The 20,336-nt window shown below is 42.1% G+C and overlaps 1 protein-coding gene across 1 annotated transcript in view; it reads right to left on the bottom strand.

Moving 5' to 3' along the window:
- ano10a (anoctamin 10a) overlaps positions 1-20,336 on the bottom strand; it is a 43,496-nt gene that overhangs the window by 19,005 nt on the left and 4,155 nt on the right. Inside the window, exons 3-12 of the mRNA XM_080006027.1 lie at positions 18,032-18,241; positions 17,390-17,524; positions 16,364-16,483; positions 15,959-16,143; positions 14,443-14,827; positions 14,280-14,335; positions 14,071-14,145; positions 12,425-12,613; positions 10,184-10,375; positions 9,964-10,092 (exon numbers count right to left, since the gene is read on the bottom strand). Coding sequence (XP_079862153.1) covers positions 9,964-10,092; positions 10,184-10,375; positions 12,425-12,613; positions 14,071-14,145; positions 14,280-14,335; positions 14,443-14,827; positions 15,959-16,143; positions 16,364-16,483; positions 17,390-17,524; positions 18,032-18,241 — 1,676 coding nt within the window. The remainder of the gene's footprint in view (positions 1-9,963; positions 10,093-10,183; positions 10,376-12,424; positions 12,614-14,070; positions 14,146-14,279; positions 14,336-14,442; positions 14,828-15,958; positions 16,144-16,363; positions 16,484-17,389; positions 17,525-18,031; positions 18,242-20,336) is intronic.

Here is a 20,336-nt window from a genome sequence, read left to right as displayed (position 1 = left end):
AGTTTTTGATAAGTCTACTGTCCTCAATTTCCCTCTGGGGATGAATAAAGCACCCTGTTTCTACAGTATCTATCTATCTATCTATCTATCTATCTAAAGTGGAGACACTTCAACAGTTGGTTCAGCTTGACCACTACAAAGCAATGTGGTAACATTTTGCTTCAACCAAAATTGGTGTGGAAAACTGCCATTAGCAGTTTGCATGAGAGTTAAATCGAAGAGAATGATGCAAAATTTTAGAACAAGTCTATGCGTTTGTTAGGGGTGGGTATATTGATCGGATGAAACGACTATCCATTACGGAAATTGTGTTCTGTCAGATTACGATTGACAATCAATCATTTTGAGTTTATATCCGGAGAAATTACATGTTTCTTTCATTTGGTCTCATTGGGTAAATCTGCTGTCCGTCAATGACAAATACGTGCCGTGACGTGATCAAGCTCACGTGGTAGGAGAACTGCACATACTGTCCCTCCCACCCATAGTCCCGCCCCAAAGCCTCAGGGGGAAGGTGGCGGCACGGGTACGATGCAAGGCTCAGCCTCTCTCAAAATTCTGCAAATTAGTAGTTATCTGCCTATTTGTTTCAAGTCTGTTCACTCAGAACAGTCTTGCGTACACATCGTACAGCCGACAAGAACTTTTGGGCATCGGATCTTGCAATATTGACAACTTTTTTGGCGATCTCAAGCTCATTCCAGAGATTGCCAAGACACCGAAGGCTACCAATCTGGCTACGCCGACTGGAAGTGCTCGCGGGTGGCATCGAGACAGTAAACAAAAGCTAAACCAAGCAGCAGCATTGACACTACTAGCCAATTGTAAGTATTAGCTAGAAAACACTAGCCTGCTTGTGCACCATTGAGTTCACCAGCTGCTAATAGCCTAACATTAGACCTATACACACGTCTTCCCATTACTATTCACAATCTCTACCATTTTTTTTTGTTAGCTCTTTTACTAACTTTTTAGGCAACCTCAGTTTTTTTCAAATTCTGACCATCCGATCATGACTATTGGGGTGTATTTTATGGATACAAATCCGTTTACGGCTATCACATGATCGGCCTACCCCTACTGCTAGTCTTTCTGCCCAACAGAAAATAAAAACGCTAGAATGTATACTGTCATCAGGCGGTCATCTTAGCAGGCAGTAAGGTGAGAAGATTAACCTGACCAGAACACAAAGACAGAGACACAATGCTATGCTACGCTAAACTACACTGCGTTCCAAATTATTATGCAAATGATATTTTTATCTGATTTTCCTAAATATTCGATGCAAATGACAGTCAGTTTAATTTTCAAGTCATCAACCATTAGGGAATAATTTGAATGTTATTAAACAAACCTCCCAATGATAACAGTATTTTTTTCAAAAATAAATAACTCAAAATGCACTGTTCCAAATTATTAGGCACAACAGAGTTCCAAAACAGTTTATAGGTTGTAAAGAACTGATAATGGTCATTTGTTGAATTTGCAGCATTAGGAGGTCATATTTACTGAAATCAAAAGCTAGTTCAATCAAAAACATCTTAACAGGCCAAGTTACATGTTAACGTGGGACCCTTCTTTGATATCACCTTCACAATTCTTGCATCCATTGAACTTGTGAGTTTTTGGAGAGTTTCTGCTTGAATTTCTTTGCAGGATGTCAAAACAGCCTCCCAGAGCTGCTGTTTTGATGCAAACTGCCTCCCACCCTCATAGATGTTTTGCTTGAGGATGCTCCAAAGGTTCTCAATAGGGTTGAGGTCAGGGGAGGATGGGGGCCACAGCATGAGTTTCTCTCCTTTTATGCCCATAGCAGCCAATGACACAGAGGTATTCTTTGCAGCATGAGATGGTGCATTGTCGTGCATGAAGATGATTTTGCTACAGAAGGCACGGTTCTTCTTTTTGTACCATGGAAGAAAGTGGTCAGTCAGAAATTCTATATACTTTGCCGAGGTCATTTTCACACCTTCAGGGACCCTAAAGGGGCCTACCAGCTCTCTCCCCATGATTCCGGTCCAAAACATGACTCCACCACCTCCTTGCTGACGTGCAGCCTTGTTGGGACATGGTGGCCACACACCAACCATCCACTTCTGCATCCATCTGGACCATCCAGGGTTGCATGGCACTCATCAGAAAACAAGACTGTTTGAAAATTAGTCTTCATGTATTTCACTGCAACCGTTTCTGCTTGTGAGCATTGGTTAGGGGTGGCCCAATAGTAGGTTTATGCACAACTGCAAGCCTCTGGAGGATCCTACACCTTGAGGTTTGCGGGACTCCAGAGGCACCAGCAGCTTCAAATACCTGTTTGCTGCTTTGTGATGGCATTTTAGCAGCTGCTCTCTTAATCCGATGAATTATCTGGCAGAAACCTTCCTCATGATGCCTTTATCTGCACGAACCCGTCTGTGCTCTGAATCAGCCACAAATGTCTTCACAGTACGATGATCCCGCTTAAGTTTTCATGAAATATCTAATGTTTTCATACCTTGTCCAAGGCATTGCACTATTTGACGCTTTTCGGCAGCAGAGAGATCCTTTTTCTTACTTCTTACCCATACTGCTTGAAACCTGTGGCCTGCTTAATAATGTGGAACGTCCTTCTTAAGTAGTTTTCCTTTAATTGGGCTCACCCGGCAAACTAATTATCACAGGTGTCTGAGATTGATTTCAGTGATCCAAAGAGCCCTGAGACACAATACCATCCATGAGTTTAATTGAAAAACAAAAAATGTAATGTTTATGACACTTAAATCCAATTTGCATAATTTGGAACGCGGTGTATGTTAGGCGAGGATAGGCCTTGCTACGCCATGTCATGTTAATGGTGAACCCAGAACTGTTTTACTTTTTCTGTTGCTACTGGCTGCATGCTAATTTGATTGAGTGGAAGCTAGCATAATGGAATTGCTCTCCGGATGGCCCCTGAAAATAACCTCAGAGAAAGTGACAGACACGTACGAGTCACAACATGCATGTGCTGAAGATCATTTGAGCTCATTCAAATCATGGTTAAAGTCAACAGCTCCAGAGACCTGGGTTGAAATGTTGTCTCAGATGTCGGTCTGACATATGAAGGTTTGGGTGATTAGAAACTCAAATTTATCCCTCGGTGTGACTGGCGTTTGTGTGCACCCTGGAATAGACTGGCAACCCATTCAGGGTGCATCTCCAGAAAGAACTTTATCCGACGTGTAGAATTAACAGTTACTTATTTACCCTGAATATGAGTTGTTCTGATCAAATAATCAACTGAGTGCTGTTGGAGGAAAGCAGATTGAAAGCAAATTCAATTCATCTATGCCTTGATTTTAAAGCAACAATATTTTTTCTATTACCTCCTAAAATGTAACCACTCGGACATGCAGTACTTTATTTGTTAATATATGAGCCTGTAAACGGGGGCATTTAGACACAGTTACAATAGATGGCTTGAATACAGACTGATGAATTACTTGATGCTGGATGTCATTATTGCGCTTGTTATTTATGTTAATTTCCCTGGGGCCCATCTCCCAAAGGTAGATTCATCGGTAGCCAACCAAGTTTCTGTCACGATTTTCTGTCTCATGATAGCGGATCACTATTTTTCTTTTTTTTCCTCAGCTGTCAGAAAATTGGCATTATTTTAGTCCCTGACGCAGCAAATCAGATCTCTTTATGCATGATATCATTATTATTATTATTATTATTATTATTATTATTATTATCACTTAAACACAATTCTCACAATATTTTCAGCCCAGAAATACACATCGTATCTTCTTCTCTATGTAGTGAAAAATATAATGTGGTCTATTTTATTTAGTGATTGTAGAGAGGCAGTGATCCAAAGTTAACCTACTCACAAACACAGTTTCTCGCTACAACTCCTCTCCAGCCTCGGCAGCATTACCGGCGTTTTTTTCGCTGTTGTGAATGCTCGATTGATTTTCGTCACACTTTTGCATTCTAATCTCTCACCCCGCGCCCGTGCCCGCATGCAGTTGGCTGCTCGGCCACGGACGTCTCGTGCGCAGAGTTTAATCACGGCCCAAGTAGGAAAGCCTGGATGGCCGGGGAACGTCGTTCACGGTCAGTCGTGATACGAGTTAGAATGGCGGAGGTCAAGGTCATTTAACTTTCACCAACTGACTGAGACACCATTGCACCCATAACAAAGAAACACTGATAACTCCAAATGCAGTAAAAAATACCTCATTCATCTTCTATGCTGTGTTGCTGTCCTCTACAAACTGCTTCCCATGAGATACCGTACAGCTCATAGATAACAGTTCCATAAAGCCATTCAATTAGGATGCGGGTATCATTCCCTTTCATATAGGAACACTCCTTTAGAAAGCGGTGATTTGCTTCAGCCGGCGTAGATTAACAAAAAATTAAATAAACATAGACGGACCTGTGACTCCAGCGAAAAACATCTCTGGTGCTTTCCGTGTCTGTGCGGAGGCTGGCCGGTTGCCTGGTTACTGCTCAGCAGTGCATGCGAGCCCCCATTAGATACCACAGTAATTACCCAGGTATCATAGCATGGCATCTGGAAAATGATGGAGAAGCGCGACTGCCCCGTACACCCACCTCCATGGTCACAAGCAACATACAAAGGAGTTTTATTTTGTCTTTTTTTAAATTATTTCTTTATGATAATTAACTTTCTGGTGCCACTGTCAACACACGGTGCGAGGCAGGGGTTGGGAGGGTCCGACTTCAATTACTTTCCCACCCCCCTCAACCTGTTATCTGAGGGTGGTGTCAGAAACTCTGACGCTGCCCTTTGTGGGTTTACTTTGACTGCATAAATAAGGTTACGTGAGGCATTGAAGATTGAGTGAAAAGAGAGAAGATTAATTTCACGTTCAGAGTCTGAAGGGAGAAACTTATTACTGTTGAAATTGGACACTGTATGAAAGATTTTGTGATGTTCAATTCAACATTTTATACCCATGCAGTTCATTTCTACAGCTTCTAAGCTAAAAATATAAAAAAAACTAAAAATGTAATAAAGGTTTGTACACTTAATCTGTGTCTGAAATGGCATACTTGCTACTATTTAAATTAAATTACTTCATTTAGCAGACGCTTTTGTCCAAAGCGACTAACAACTTATTCATACACTGATGGATGCAGCCATGCAAGGCTCATCAGGAGCAGTTAAGGGGTTAATACTGCATTCCATTTACCTAGGAAGTCGGAGCTGGGAATGACGTCACACCCAATTTGACTGCGTTCCAGGACAACAAATTGGAAAACCAAGATAGACACCTGCAGGAAAACCTTTGTTGTGCTCGCTCTTTTGGAATACAGACAACAACAGAACAAATATGGGACCGGGGAATGGAGCGCTCCTCTGGGGGTGGTTGAATATGCACACGTCCAAATAGACTTAATACAAAAAATAAAAAACTTGTCAACATCACAGCCGTGATACTACAGCTTTCACTTATTGTTGATCCACGGCGCAGCCATCTTGGATTTTGAGGTAAGGGTTTGTGAGGGTCTTCCGACTTTCCGAGTCTGAAATCCGACTTCAGGGAGCGTTCCCGTTGAAATTTCTGACTGGGAACTCGACTCAACTTCCCAGTTCAAATGGAATGCAGCCTAAATCTCTTGCTCAAGCACACTTCTCTTGGCAGCATACTATCAGGGGGAGCCGGGGATCGAACCAGCAATCTTCAGATTATTAGTCGACTCCGCTCCCTCCTCAATAAAAGCATGCTGGATGATGGTACGCACATGTAGTATGTAGTACACCATTACAAACGCAGGGTTCGTAAGACTCATTGAGTCACAAAATTATTCTTGTAGAAGAAGAAGAAGAAGAAGAAACAGTCTTTATTCGTCACGCAACACACCACACTACAACACATGCTTGCACACACACACATGCACATGCTTTGATGGTGGCCGGTGAAATGGATCCTCTGCATTTGACCCATCCTGGCTTGTCCTTCCTCCGGGGGCACAGCCAGGAGCAGTGGGCAGCATACGTGGACGCGCCCGGGGACCAATTGGTAAGTGTCCATCGCTGGTCAGACGATGATGGGTGCATGTTTTTGGGGGGGGTCCTTACTGACGTGAGGTGGAGGAAACCCCATGTGAGCACCGGGAGAACATGCAAACTCCACACAGAAAGGCTCCTTTTTGGGAGATAACCCGCCGGAGCACGGTGCCAACAGCGCCCCAGGTGGGAATCAAACCCAGGACCTTCTTGCTGTGAGGCAGCAGTGCAATGCATTGTGGCGCAGAAGACTAATTTATTAATGTATCATCATGCATTCACCGGATTGTAGGATTCAAGATGGTCGGAACAGGGAAAAAAGTGTTTGGATCAGCTAAAAAAGCAGCACTTAGTAGATGTCCACATAATTACCGACAAACTCTGCCTTTCATTTTAACTATTAAATGGCTTCTGTTTTGTCTGTAGTTACTGTAGAGCCAACATTGTCTAAAGTGAATCATTTATCGATTTGCAAAACAAGCAATAAATACAGAGAGGAATTCTTCATTAATCGTAAACCAGTATATGCGCTTGAACAAGATTGCCTGCATTAAAAAAAGAGAATTATGTATAATCTATTTTTTACACGTGGCATTCCAAGAAAAATACAGTTCTATTTCCACTGGGATTTGGGGGGATGCATGATAAAAAAACAACGGCATGCACTCACCCCGTTAACATCTTTAGATAAGATGGGCTGTCAAAATGATAATACATTATATGCAGCGTTAATAAACAATGTGTGTGTATGTCTGCAGGTGTGGCTGGGGGCCCCTGAGTAAACTCATCAGTCTTGCTGCCTGAATAGAAGGAGTGGTTGAAAGACGGCAAGACAATGCAAACAGGAGGTTTGTTTGCAAAGCAGGGCGAACAATTAAACATCGGTAATTTATGAAATGGAAAAATAAATCACAGTAACAATTATAAACTTTATAAGTTATGCATTTTCAGCTGCATACTTCTGAGTGCTTGGCAGAGCTTTAAAGTGATAATCTGTGAGATTATTTTGTTAAAACATATCATCTTTGATACTTTTAAAATTTTTTAGTTGGGATTTTTTAAGAAACAACCATTCAATACATTTGACTTATGCATGTGCTGCTTATAATGCCTTTATATTTCTATTGATGGTGGTGGGGTCTGCCTTTCCCAGCAAGAATGAAAAAAATCATACAAATATGACGGTGTTCAGTGAAAAAAACGATTGTGAAGAAATGTTGGAGAATGGAATTCTGGAATTCTGGGACTTTCCGTGGAATCTACCTCAGTGGTTCTCAAACTTGTTTTTTTCAGTAGTGTAAGATCTTTTTCCAGCTGAGTACCCCCATCACTGGCATTGGGTAGAAAAAAAAAGTTACATAAATTATGTACTGTATGTGCATCATATATGTCTGTGATTTCTTTTTTAAACCCTTTTTTTTTTTTTCAGAGTACCCCCTGCAGTACCCCTAGTGGTACAGGAGTAGGCCCATTTGAAAAAAACTGATCTACCCAACACAAAAATCTTATATACTGTATTTCTTTAGGGTCGGTGTTAGGGTCCCCCTGCCTGCCATTTAAGCCAAGTAAGTCAATAGTTGAAGCTGAAATCATATTCCTTGAAATCAAAAATGCTTCATCAGTGGGGTGGCTCACAGTGGTTTCTGCAGTCTCTCTCTTCCTCTGTCTGATTCTCTCAGTCCAACTCCTATCTCGCTTTCCAGAACTATCTCCCTGTTTTCCATCTCCACTCCTCATGTTGGCATATTGGTATTCTATTTGATTAGCTAAGGCACACACACGCACGCAGGCAGGCACACACAAACGCATGCACTTTGATCAGATGCACAACAGACACATGCAGAGCTTATTTCATAAGAGCCATTGTCATAATAAGGCAGCAAAGCCTTCAATAGGAGAAAGTCATATCTCCTATTGGAGGCTTTGCTGCCGATGACTGTGATTCGAGTACGACTAATGTCAAATTTACTTGTCGTAAATTTGACATTAGTCGTACCATCGTCTGACCAGCGATGGACATTTGGAAGCAGATCCCCGGGCGCGTCGACGAATGCTGCCCACTGCTCCTGGCTACCCCCCCGGAGGAAGGACAAGCCAGGATGGGAGAAATGCAGAGGCCAAATTTCACCGGCCACCACCCAAAAAGCATGTGCATGTGTGTGTGTGTGTGTGTGTGTGTGTGTGTGTGTGTGTGTGTGTGTGTATACGCATGTGTTGTAGTGTGGTGTGTCGTGTGATGAATAAAGATTCTTCTTCATCTTCTAAGTTGCTTTGGATGAAAGCCTCTAAATGATGTAACCTAATGTTAAAACTGGTGACCCCTGAAAGAAAATGAAAAGGTATTCCCTCCCGACGTGAAGAGGATGTGACCACAATGGCCTCGTTGACTGCACTCTCTAGCCTTGGGAACAGAAAAGCTTTTGTCTGCCTCAAAGACATTGAACCATTTGTTACCAGGGAAAAGAATGATAGCTTAAATAGAACTCTAAAGTCTAGTGAAGGGCTTTCAATCGATAGATAAATGTCCTGTTTGAGTTCAAGTGACAAGAGGTATGTTGTAGAGTTAGAGTGAGAGTTGAGTTGTTCCGATACCTATACCAGAATCTGAAATGCCTCCGATACATCCTAAAATGCTGAATTGGGTATCGGCGAGCATGCGAGTCTATGCACCGATCCGATATCACATTATTTATCAGGTGATGATTGTTATGTTGAATAACGGAGAGTGTAGCCACAACCGTAGTCAGAGCTTACACCATTTAATCAACACAGTTTACAACAGAAAACCAGTCACGTAAAACAGACTCTACACTGTCGCAAACTTTAACATAACGGAACACTGCGCTGTCGCAACAGTGCCAGATGTAACAATGATAGCTCATTTATGCTGTGCTGTACTATTTAAATGTCTTATTTTACTAAATTGTGGCTGCACTTTATCCAAGGAATTGTTATTTATTCCTAGATGTATTTATTTATGTTGTATTATGTATTTATGTTATGACTGACTGTTCATCTAGATAATAAAAGAAAGTTCTATGGCATTCATTCTCAATATGTATCTGTTCATGTTTTACAAAAGGTTTATTCTGAGCCTGGCCATACAACAATGATAGCAATTATTATTTTCATTTATTTGCAGTACTCGGTATCGGCCAGTTCAGGTGTCGGAATTGGTATCAGGAAGGAAAAATGGTATTGGAACATCTCTAATGCTGAGCACATTGAAGGAGAACAGAGGGTCGCTGTAATCAAACACAGAAGATGAGACGACTCGATGATTTTCTAGTAGTTTTCAATGTGTGTGTGCTTTTATCGACTTGAAAATTGCAGCAATTTACATCGGCTGCTCTGGCTGTAATTTGACGGCTTTGCAAAAACCCAAGATTCAACAAACATACATTATTCCAAAAGTCAATAGAGCAATTAGTTGGAACAAATTCTTCAAATCGTTTGCTGCAGTCGTGCTCTCCAATTTTTTTGGTGTTGAGGTAATGTGACCCGCTTTGGCACTTGCAGAGCACAAAGGAAAGGCACAAAAAACAAACTTCCTGTTCCCCCCAGCCCTGCCATTTCCCTCTCCCCGTGGTTATTTTGAGAGTGTGTAAATGCATGGGCTGATAGGAGGTGTATTAAAGGCTGAAAAGGACCTCCCTACATCCTTCCCTTATGTGAACACACACACATACAGTACACTTGTCTACGTCAAGCTTTTTCGCTCATACAGATGTACTAGACACTATGGGAATACAAGTCCACACACACCTGACAACAAGTCACTACACGCATATGCACTCCCGCAGGCTGAGACACATTTACACATCACACCAAAACTTCTGCAGAGTTTGCAACGTGACTCTTTGGCGCCATCTGCTGTATATACCAGATCATTCTAGCAGAGAGATCTTTGCAGAGAGAATAGTCATGCAGTGTTGTGTTTTATCAGAGTCCAACGATACCTCGATAGCCGCCATCCACAGGATGAGCTGCGTGTCAGACTCGGGGAAGTACGCCTTGAATTGTGGGGACATGCCGATCAGCGCACAGTTGGTCACCACTGCGATTACACTCATGGCCTCAAAGGCGAGCTGGGAGACGGGAGGAGATGCAAAACTTTGGACAATCGATGGAACTTCTCATGGAAAATAAAATAAACCCCCCCGGAGAGGCGTCTCTCACCTGCCAGACCCCGATGTTGGCGGCAGGATCGGAGAAGGGCCGCTTGAAAACACAACACAACTTGAAGGCGTCTGAGTAAACCTCGGTGACATTGTTGAGAACCACCAGCACAGCGGCCAGCGGGTAGACGCACGAGAACAGGCTGACGTAACCGAACAGCAGGAACAGCTCCAGGTAGTCGTCGAAGGTACCCTGCGGAGAAAGGAGAGCACACATTATACATACATACTCAACATCATGACTCATGGTGTGGAGCGGTCATACTTGGCATGGCGCCTCACCTAACACTATATAAACATCAGGTCGGAATCGGAGCATCAGTGGTGAAATAAGTTAAGCTAACTGTCCAGTTTGGGATAAAACGCTGTTTTGGGAATAAACACCTGGAGTAAAAGGCGTCTTCAGGGAGACCATGAACTCATGCAAAGTCTTGGCGCCGATCCCGTGGGTGCTTCCAAGCCCGAGCACCCACCGAGAAGGTCGAGCACCCAAGGGAAAAATGCAGAGTGAGAGGAAGACAGGGGCGCAAATTGTGTACTAACATGGAGACGGAGCGATCAGGGCACAATTCCCGCCCGAGATTCCCGCTCCACTCTGCATCCCCATGCTTTCGCTTTACGGGGACTTTAACTTCCTCCCTTTAGCACCTGATTCTAAAAATCCACTTGCCCCGATGTTAAAATAGTAACAATTGGGACACATAAAAGCCCTTTACTTAAAAAAAAAAATTTAAATTTAAGTAATTGTTAGATTTAAGACTTTATTAATCTTACCGAAGCTTTGATTTGGAGAACTACTTTTACTTATACTTTGGAGCACTCTTCTTAAAGGCCTCTTTACTTTGTGTTTGAAGGTGTTTGAAGCTAGCACCGGGTTATTCGTCAACCATGCAATCTCACCTTTAGCTAATCTTTGAAGGCTACCTCCAGTATTTATTAAATTTTTTGCATGCTTGAGCTATTTAAATGTTTTCTACGGCAGTCTCTGCATTATATACATTGAATGCAGAGTCACTACCATACATTTGTGATCCCTGCATACTTTAGGGTAGGGCTGCCCCCTGAAAGTCGACGAGTCAGAAACTCGTCAGTCGACTGAGATTCTTCAAGTCAAGCAGTCGTTTTTTCTTTTTTGACTTTCAGTATGTATTACAATAAAATGATAAAACAAATAGAAGCTAACAAAATGTACCGGTATAACATTTCAATGAGGAATTATAAATAAGGGGAATCATAAATATATTTTTAGTGTGAAATGTCCGCGTCCGTGTCCGGCTCTCCAAATAAAACAACTAAAAACATTGTGGGAATAGGGCACAACTCGTATGCTAGTTAATATAATTTTCTGCGCATAACACATGGAGAGGGGGTGATCGGGAGAGAGTCACCGAGAAACTGTACTTCAATGAGATCATGTTGAATGTGGGTTTTTTTGTGAAATAATATACATTTATCTTTAAATTTTAATTTTAATTTAATTTTAAATCAATGCTCACTATACCAGCATGACTATTATACTGTAATTCCCATTCCCATTTTCTGCCTTTATTGTTTTGTAACAATGATAGTTTTTAAGAAAGTAGCACATTTCAGATCGTGCACATGAGACCCTTTCACCAGGGGACAGCAATTCCCAGAATGCAAATGACAGGGTCCTCCCTACCAATTACACCAAAGGGAACTGTAAGATTGCCATTTGTTCAACAACTTGTTGATGGAGCACCTAGCCTCGACTTTTTAATATCAATTTTATATTTAGAAATCAAACTTGAAAAAAGGTTTGAGAAATAGAAAACCACTTGAGGAACATAAATCTGCCATAATCTATCTAATTTTGGACCAAAAAAGGAATTTATGATGTTTTTCACACAGCCAGTACAACGCTGCGTAATACGCCGGGTTGAGACGTGGTGGGTCACATTTTTTTATAAATGACTGAGTTTAGCACAAATGATTATCCAAGACAACAAGCCCACACAGAGCAAAATTTTAATTTGCAAAATGCAAAACCAAAAATCTAAAAAGGTAGAGGGTGGCACTCATTTAATTTCAATTGTGGTGGGGAGTACTATATACTAGGAGTATGCATGTGATAAAACATTGTTCTTACTTGTGTCTCTACTATCTCAAGCTAATGTAATAAGCCCTCTAATGTAATAGCAAGACCACAACATTACGTATACCAATACAAGCTCCTTATACATAGTTTAATTCAAGAATGTGGAAAGCAGTGTTTACCCACCAGGTAGGTGCTCATGTCGGCCTCCAGCCTGACCTGCTCAGCCAGGGGCAGCTCCCTCTCCCCCAGGGTTCTCCTCTTCTGGACTCTGCGGATCATCTTCTTATTACGTCTCCTCTGGAGCCAGTAAGGCAGGAAGGCCTCCATGATCTGGTTCAGGACCTGACTTGTGATGAGCAGTGTGGCCAGACTCTGGAAGAAGGGAGAGCGGAGGAAACAGGGGGCAAGAGATGGGGCAAGAGATGAGTCAAGACCTGGCATACTTAGGGTGAAGAAGGAAGGGGAGAGAGCAGGGGGAGTAGAAAGAAGTAAGCCAGGAAAGTAAAGAGGAAAGAAATACAGACATAGAGATTAAAAAGACAGAGGGATAAAGAGATTAATATTAATAAATAAATAAATGTTTGTTCACAGCGCTGGGGAGTGGCACCGCTATTCCAAGTATTAACGTGACAAAACCTAAACGGTATCTTGGCGACAGAAGAATCCTCCGAAATCGCAATCTCCTCCTAATCTTTAGAGGTTTTCACAGTGACCATGATCACAGTCCCGAGCTGAGTTTTATCCATGCTACAATCCACGGTGGACACGGCTGCCACTGTACTGGTGCTGCCTTCAAGTCACGTGGGAATATATGATCAAGATCAATCTGTTTTTTACATCCATACCTCCTCTACTTATATTTGAACTTATGGAAAAATATATTTAGAAATAGCTTTGTACAAAAGTGCCAGCTAAATGACGTAAGGTAGTCGAAATGTTCTACGCTTCAAAGTTAATAAAAACGCATTATGGAAGGAATTATGTGTCACAATTCACAAATACATATAGTGCAAACCACTAAACCATTTTACAAATGATTTTTCCCGAATGAACGGGGAAAAAAAATATATGCTGACACACATTTTGCTGTAATTTCTGGACATGTTGCTTCTGTCCTCTCATCGGCTCTCTGTCAGAGTTTCATTGTGAGGCTCAGGCAGCGCACGCACGCACGCACGCACGCACGCACGCACGCACGCACGCACGCACGCACGCACGCACGCACGCACGCACGCACGCACGCACGCACGCACGCACGCACGCACGCACGCACGCACGCACACCCACCCCAGGGTGAAGATAACATGTTACTCTAGCCCATGAGTCCATTTTATTAATTTATTTAGGATATTGCAATGTCACGTCACATAACAATGTCTGAATGTTCTTATGAATTAAAAGTTCATTGCTATTTGGAAGGGTGTACTTGCATTATTATGCTATTATATCATTAGTATATCAGTGGCAAACAATGGTCTTAAAATGACAATAATATACTTTATCACAATTATTTCTTGCACAATATATTGTCCAACGAAATTTGTGATGGGCCTAGATGCAATTGGATAGACAACCAATCAGAGCAACCAAATGTGTGACGTAGGGCTGAGCGAGTGAGTTCGTAAATTAAACTTTTAACAGATCTTGTCGGAAGTACTGCAAATACATCTTTCTTACCAACAAAAGCTTTTTAGAGAAAATATACAAACACAAACATGTAAAACATTGGTATCAGCATGGGCTATCGTTCAGAATGTTATTTTAAACATCGGTATCAGCCCAGATTTTCACAATCAGTGCATCCCAAAAAGAAAGGGAATGAGGCCGACCTGTCGGAGTAGTGCCATGTCTTGCATCACAAAGGCGATGTAGAACAGCGAGGCGAAGCAGTTAAAGAAGTTGAACTGGGGAGGAAGGACACAAGACAATGATGAGGACGATGATGAGTCTGAGGAAGAACATCTGCGCTGACACCCAGGCAGTTGCATTGGGCTCATTCCAGAATGTGAACAGACAACAGAAGGTCATGCATACTCACAACCAGCACTTTAAGGACCAAGTGATTTTGATATGAAGACTCTAGCCGGTGATTCTCTAAATCAAAAAACAGAGAGGAAAAACATAACAAAGAAAACATTTTGAGAAATAAAACACAACGGTAATCTCAACGCCCCCACCCTGTGACTTCCCCTGCTGCTCACCCCAGCCGGTGAGAAACTCGGCGGCGTATCTGTAGATGAGGTTCAAGACTTCGATCACCACGGCATAAATGATGCTTGGGATGAACAGCAGGATGCCCGTCCAGAAGGTGGGCTCCACCTCATGGGCGGCCATGGCCCAACCCTCCATGGCAAAGTAGACCATCATAACGTAGAGCGACAGGTAGAGGCAGAGCACGGTGAAGGGCACGGAGACCAGGTAGATGCGAAGCAGGCGCTTGGAGTTTGGGTAGAGGGGCTCCTCTCGTCCCGTCACAGGGTTGAAGCCAAGGACGCCATGGAAGCCCGGCCGCGGCTCCTCGAAGGCTTTCTTCCTGCTCAGTGTGCCCCAGCTGTACGCCAGGGAGGCGCTGTGCCGCTTCCACACCTGTGGAGCAGGTGTATGGGTAGAATAATTGATTCATGATTTGATTGTTTGTTTGTTTGTTTGTTTGTCTGTTTGTGTGTTTGTTTACAGTCAGACATATGTAAGATATTCATCTAGATTGGTAAAGAGAGAACTGGTGCAAAGTATAAAAACTTTGTGACTGTCAAGGGAATTGACGGAATGTTGCTGGGATGGAGGCAGCTGGTGCACCTTGTTTTTAATTTATTTCATTATTTTACTATTCTACTTTGTAAATGAGTTATAAAAATAAAGGTTACTAGTATTAGGTTACTACTACTACTGGTTACTGGTTACTAGTTACTAGTACACTGCTCTACTAGTAGTATATGCAATAACAAAAGTGGTGAAAAGTAGAAAAGTACAAGTACTAAGTTACTAGTTATGATACTTAAGCATCAGTATTTACTTATATTCAGAGACAAATATATATATATATATATATATATATATATATATATATATATATATATATATATATATATATATACACACACACACACACACACACACACACACACACGTATATATGTGTATATATATATAAAATGTATATATACACTGTATATATCAAAAGCAAGAAGCAGGGACTAGATTTTCAATCAAGTTCTGATTGAGATAAATTGCTAATTCCAAGTTGGATATATTAAAATTATAATCAGGATATCCACAAGGGCTAATCTGCAAGAAAAAAAATGGTACAGTATGTACTTTATGGTGTGTTATAAGCTTATATCAGGGCACGGGATATAACAAGTACTTCTACAAGTACATTTAAAAGTAAATACTTATTTACTTTCACTTAAGTAGAAATAACAACGTGGTACTTTTGCTTTTTTTTCGAGCCATTTCATTGTTCTTTGACATGCAACGAACAGAGTGGAAGCTCATTGGCTTGTAATAGGAAGCTGCTTTTGCGCTAAATGGTTCCCGACGTGCTTCAAACACTGCAAAATCGAATTCACTGAAAGCAGCTCCCGGCCTGCAACTTTAGTAGTGGTAAATGTCTCCCAGAATGCAATTACATGGCAGTAAACATGGTACAGCAAGAACAGCCAGTTCCGACGGAAAGCCGCTTGGCATAAAAGGTTTCCTACGGACAGACCTCCCTACCTCCAAGATCACAGTGCACCAGACCAAGTTGAAGACGGCAAAGACTACATATTTGTCGTAATCCTCCCAATCAAACAGATAGTACGGCACCCCGATGAGAGCCATGGGTACCAGAGCCAACGTAAAATACTCCAAGAATCCAAAGTAGAGCGCCAGGCCCTCGCCGTAGTAATGTCTGATGTCATCTGGACAAGGGAGACAAGAAAGGAAGGCTGAAGCTGCACTCTGCTAAACACCAGGACTATCATCTTCCTATGGGCCAATAAATGGATGTTAGCCTTTGCCGTTCTCCGCCACCTGTAAAGTCAAAGGTTTTTTGTTTTGTTTTATTTCAAATCTAGGAAATAATTCAAAACAAGGAAAGGGTTCTGAAGTGCATGTATTTGCATGTCCCTCAAAAAATACCGAGTGGCTGGTAGGAGAGCTTGATTTTTTGGAACCAGGAGAAGGAAAGTCTTTTGAGTTCTTCGTTCTCGTGGAGGGGGAACACCTGCACCAAAATCCCCTTGGATTGCAGGCGGCGAACTGCGAAAAAGAACACAGAAGCCGTGGGGATTTATTTCCAAACAAGCTAACTCTTTCTCAAGCTCATTTGTCTTTCCTGGCAAAAGTCAGCACACAACTTAATTTCCGGAAAAAACAAACAAACAAACAAACAAACAAAAAAAGGACGTTCAGACAATGGCTAGGGTACGCCGATTGAGTGCGCTGCATTGTCTGCGACAATAACCGCCATTGTCTAACAGGGACAGCCTAAATACAAGCACACTATCAATTCATCTGTCATTTCTGGAGTGCATCATTTGTCGCCAATGATTACATTGTGCTCTGACAATTTGTCAACTGCCAACGCTGAATAGAGGGCCCCCCCCCGCAAGTTCATTACATCCCTATCTGGCTCTAGGAATAATTCACCTAATTTGCATATTTATTGTTTCCATATTGTAGCCGCAAAGTGAGAGAGAGAGAGAGAGAGAGAGAGAGAGAGAGAGAGAGAGAGAGAAAGACGTATATGTTCAAACTGTTCCCATGCATCTCATTCATCTACTTCATTGAAAAACACTAAACAACTGAAAAACTATGGGCGCATTTTGTAAAATCGGACTTATATGTACATGAAGATGTAACCTAAATGAAACGCAATGACAAGCCAACTTCACTGTTCTTCGCTCATAATGACATCTTGCAAAGTAGAATTTGTTGGGTGACGTATTCACAGCAGTCGATTACAAAAAAAACAATACGTTTTAATTGGTCATTATAATTGCTAAAGCCAAGGCTGTCACTGTTTGATTTACAGGTGCTGTACTGTTCACCAAAAGAAAGAGTCAAACAGAGCCGCAGAAATGAAGCGAGGCAGGCTCAAAGGCTGAGTGACAGACAGTTAATAAGACAGTTAGACCGTCAGTTGGTCCGAAATAAGAGACTCACCGATGGATTTCCCTGGGTAGAGCTTGGCCTGGGTGTATCCTGGTACATGAGTCTCATCCTTGGCCCGGAGCGTATCCAGTTCATGTTTTACGATGTACTGACACTCAGCCATGCTGAGGAAGCCATCCCCGTCCCCTGTGAGGGGCAGACCATGGACCCGTGGAAAAGGCAAAAGCTCTGAGAACGCTTGTTAAACGGGGATGAATGGATGTGCATACATGAATGATTTGGTTTCACCATTTTAACATAAAATGTGAAGGATATTTGTGGTTACAAAGTGTCAATGTGTTTGGAACAACATTGCGAGTGCTCCCCTCGCTCTCTTTTATCCCCGTTATAATATGAGAAGTCAAGCGCTGGACATTTTTTAATTATTGAATACAAGAGCAATGACTGAGTAACAGTCAACAGTAATTTGATGATTCCACACTTGTTTAAGCCTTCGTCAGCAGATTGCATAGCAGCTGCATTTTATTATTTACCGTCTGAAAATCCAACATTTTCAACCATTTTTGAACTATAAATCAATAGATATTTTTTGAAGAGCGATGTTTTCACTCTGAAGAACCATAATAAAAGCCACCCCATCTACCGCACTCTATCTCAAGTGGTCTCCATGCAGATCTCCCCCCTTGATGTTACCGTTAAAGGCTTTGAAGTTGTGTTTGTTGGAGCAGGTGAAGCCCCTCATGGAGCCGTCAATGAACTCCTTGAAGAGGCCCACGTCCTCTGCCCCTGAGAGCAGCCTCTGCCAGGAGGCGCCCACCAGGTACATGTTGGGGTTGTCCTCATCTCTGTCCTTTTCCGATCCTGACGCTCCGGGACTCAGTGGCTCGACCTGCAGCTCAGCGCCTGGGAGCAGAATATAAAGAGGGTCTAGGGATTCCAATGGAGCAATCCACCCCTTTCTCACTGAGAGGTGAAAATTCCTCTCTGTAAAGGGGAATCAAATTTTCAATTTAATATGATATGCCGATTTACTTAATAGTTGGCAACTGATCTGTGAAGTAAACCATGGAGTTTAAACTGTATCAACAGTTAAGCAATCTTGAGTGTTCAGAAGGACCCATATACTGTTGAGTCTCTTTAACGTTTTTATAAATTATTATTATATCCCTGGTGTTGATTTTATTTGATTTATTTTTATTGATTGATTTTTACCATTTTATTGTGCCATTGTTTTTTTTGGAAATTGGAAAATCAATCTCTTAGATCGGGGGGACCGTTTCTCTGACAGAGAGGCTCAAGTGCAGAAATTTGTTGTGATATTTCACAATTATTTTAAGTAAAATAAAAATTTGATAGTTCAAAACCCCTCATTTTGGATTCAAAAGGCTGAAGACTAGAACCTAAAAATCCCCACACTTAAAAAAGAAGCTTGTAAAAATTCAAAACTAGTCACTTTAATTTATCAAGTACTGCCTAACTTTTATTTTTTTACCTCTTAAAAGTATATATATATATATATATATATACACATGTATATATACACACACACACATATATATATATATATGTAGCAGATTGCAGAGGACTGCACTACTCACAAAAAGTTAGGGAAATTCGGCTTTCGGGTGAAATTTCAGGATGAACCTAAAATGCACTATAACCTTTACAGGTGAACTTAATTTGACCTTCTCTAAACTTTTGAATGCACATGTCCAACTGTTCAATGTTTCAGTACTTTTTGCACAACTTGCTGTTCTCTAACAAGGAGCTGAACGGCAAAATTCACGACAGGTTTTTGATCCATGAATCGACCAATACATTTCCTGGTTCAATTAGAATTGGTATTTAAACAGTCCTCTTCATCATGCTGTTCACATTTTGACATCATGAGACCAAGAGGACAACTAACAATTGATTAACTGACTAACACTACCTCGCCATTGCGAGGCTTCAAACAGGATGTTGTCAGAGGGAAGTGGCCACTGAGCTTAGAGTGTCACCGAGTGTCATCAGCAGGTTGCAACAGAGATACAGAGACTGGAAGAGTCACAGAAAGGCTTAGAAGTGGACGTCCTTTGGCCACATCCCACACTGATGACCGCTTCATTGTGAACAGTGCCCTGCGGAACCGGATGATGAATGCCACTCAACTCCAGGCACATTTAAGGGAGGTGAGAGGCACCCAAGTGTCAGGTCAGACCATTCAAAACCGTTTACATCAGCATGGTCTACGTGCTAGACGACCTGCAAGGGTACCTGACCACACACCAGGCACAGGCATCATCGTCTTGCACGGGCCAGGGAGCATTTACGCTGGATGAGTGACCAGTGGGCCTCAGTGCTGCTCTCTGATGAAAGCTGATTCACGTTGAGCAGAAATTATGGGCCTTTGGTGGTGGTGGTGGTACAGAGTGGGCAGGTGTGTCTAGTCAATACAGAACTGCCCTACACTTGGTGAATGGTACAGTGACAAGCCCATACTACCTGAATATCATCATTAATCCAGTCATTGTGCCCCTGCATGAACAACACAGGCCTAATTTCATCTTCATGGACGACAATGCTCCAGCTCATGGAGGTGGCATCATTAGGGAACGGCTGCTGGAGACTGGGGCACCTCAAATGGAGGGGCCTGCACTTTCTCCAGACCTGAATCCCATAGAAAACCTATGGGATCAGCTGAGTCGCCGTGTAGAGGCTTGTAACTCTGTCCGCCAGAACCTCAATGACCTGAGGGCCGCCCTTCAAGAAGAGTGGGGTGCCAGGCCTCAGCAGACAATAAGTCGACTTGTGAACAGCATGAGACGTCGTTGTCAAGCTGTAATTGATGCTCAAGGGCACATGACAAGTTATTGAGACATTGACATTTTTTGTTGTGGTAAACCCACCACTGTTGTTGGCTTTTGTTTCAATAAATTGTTTGAGATGAGGAAATCACCATTGCATGCTTCTACTTAAATGCCCTACTTCCATGATATAATATCACTGTAGCGTGAAC

Source organism: Zeus faber, assembly GCF_960531495.2.
Source record: "Zeus faber genome assembly, chromosome: 8".
Classification (NCBI taxonomy): domain Eukaryota; kingdom Metazoa; phylum Chordata; class Actinopteri; order Zeiformes; family Zeidae; genus Zeus; species Zeus faber.
The sequence above is the reverse complement of the archived record's forward strand: the minus strand, read 5'-3'. Positions and strand labels throughout refer to the sequence as shown.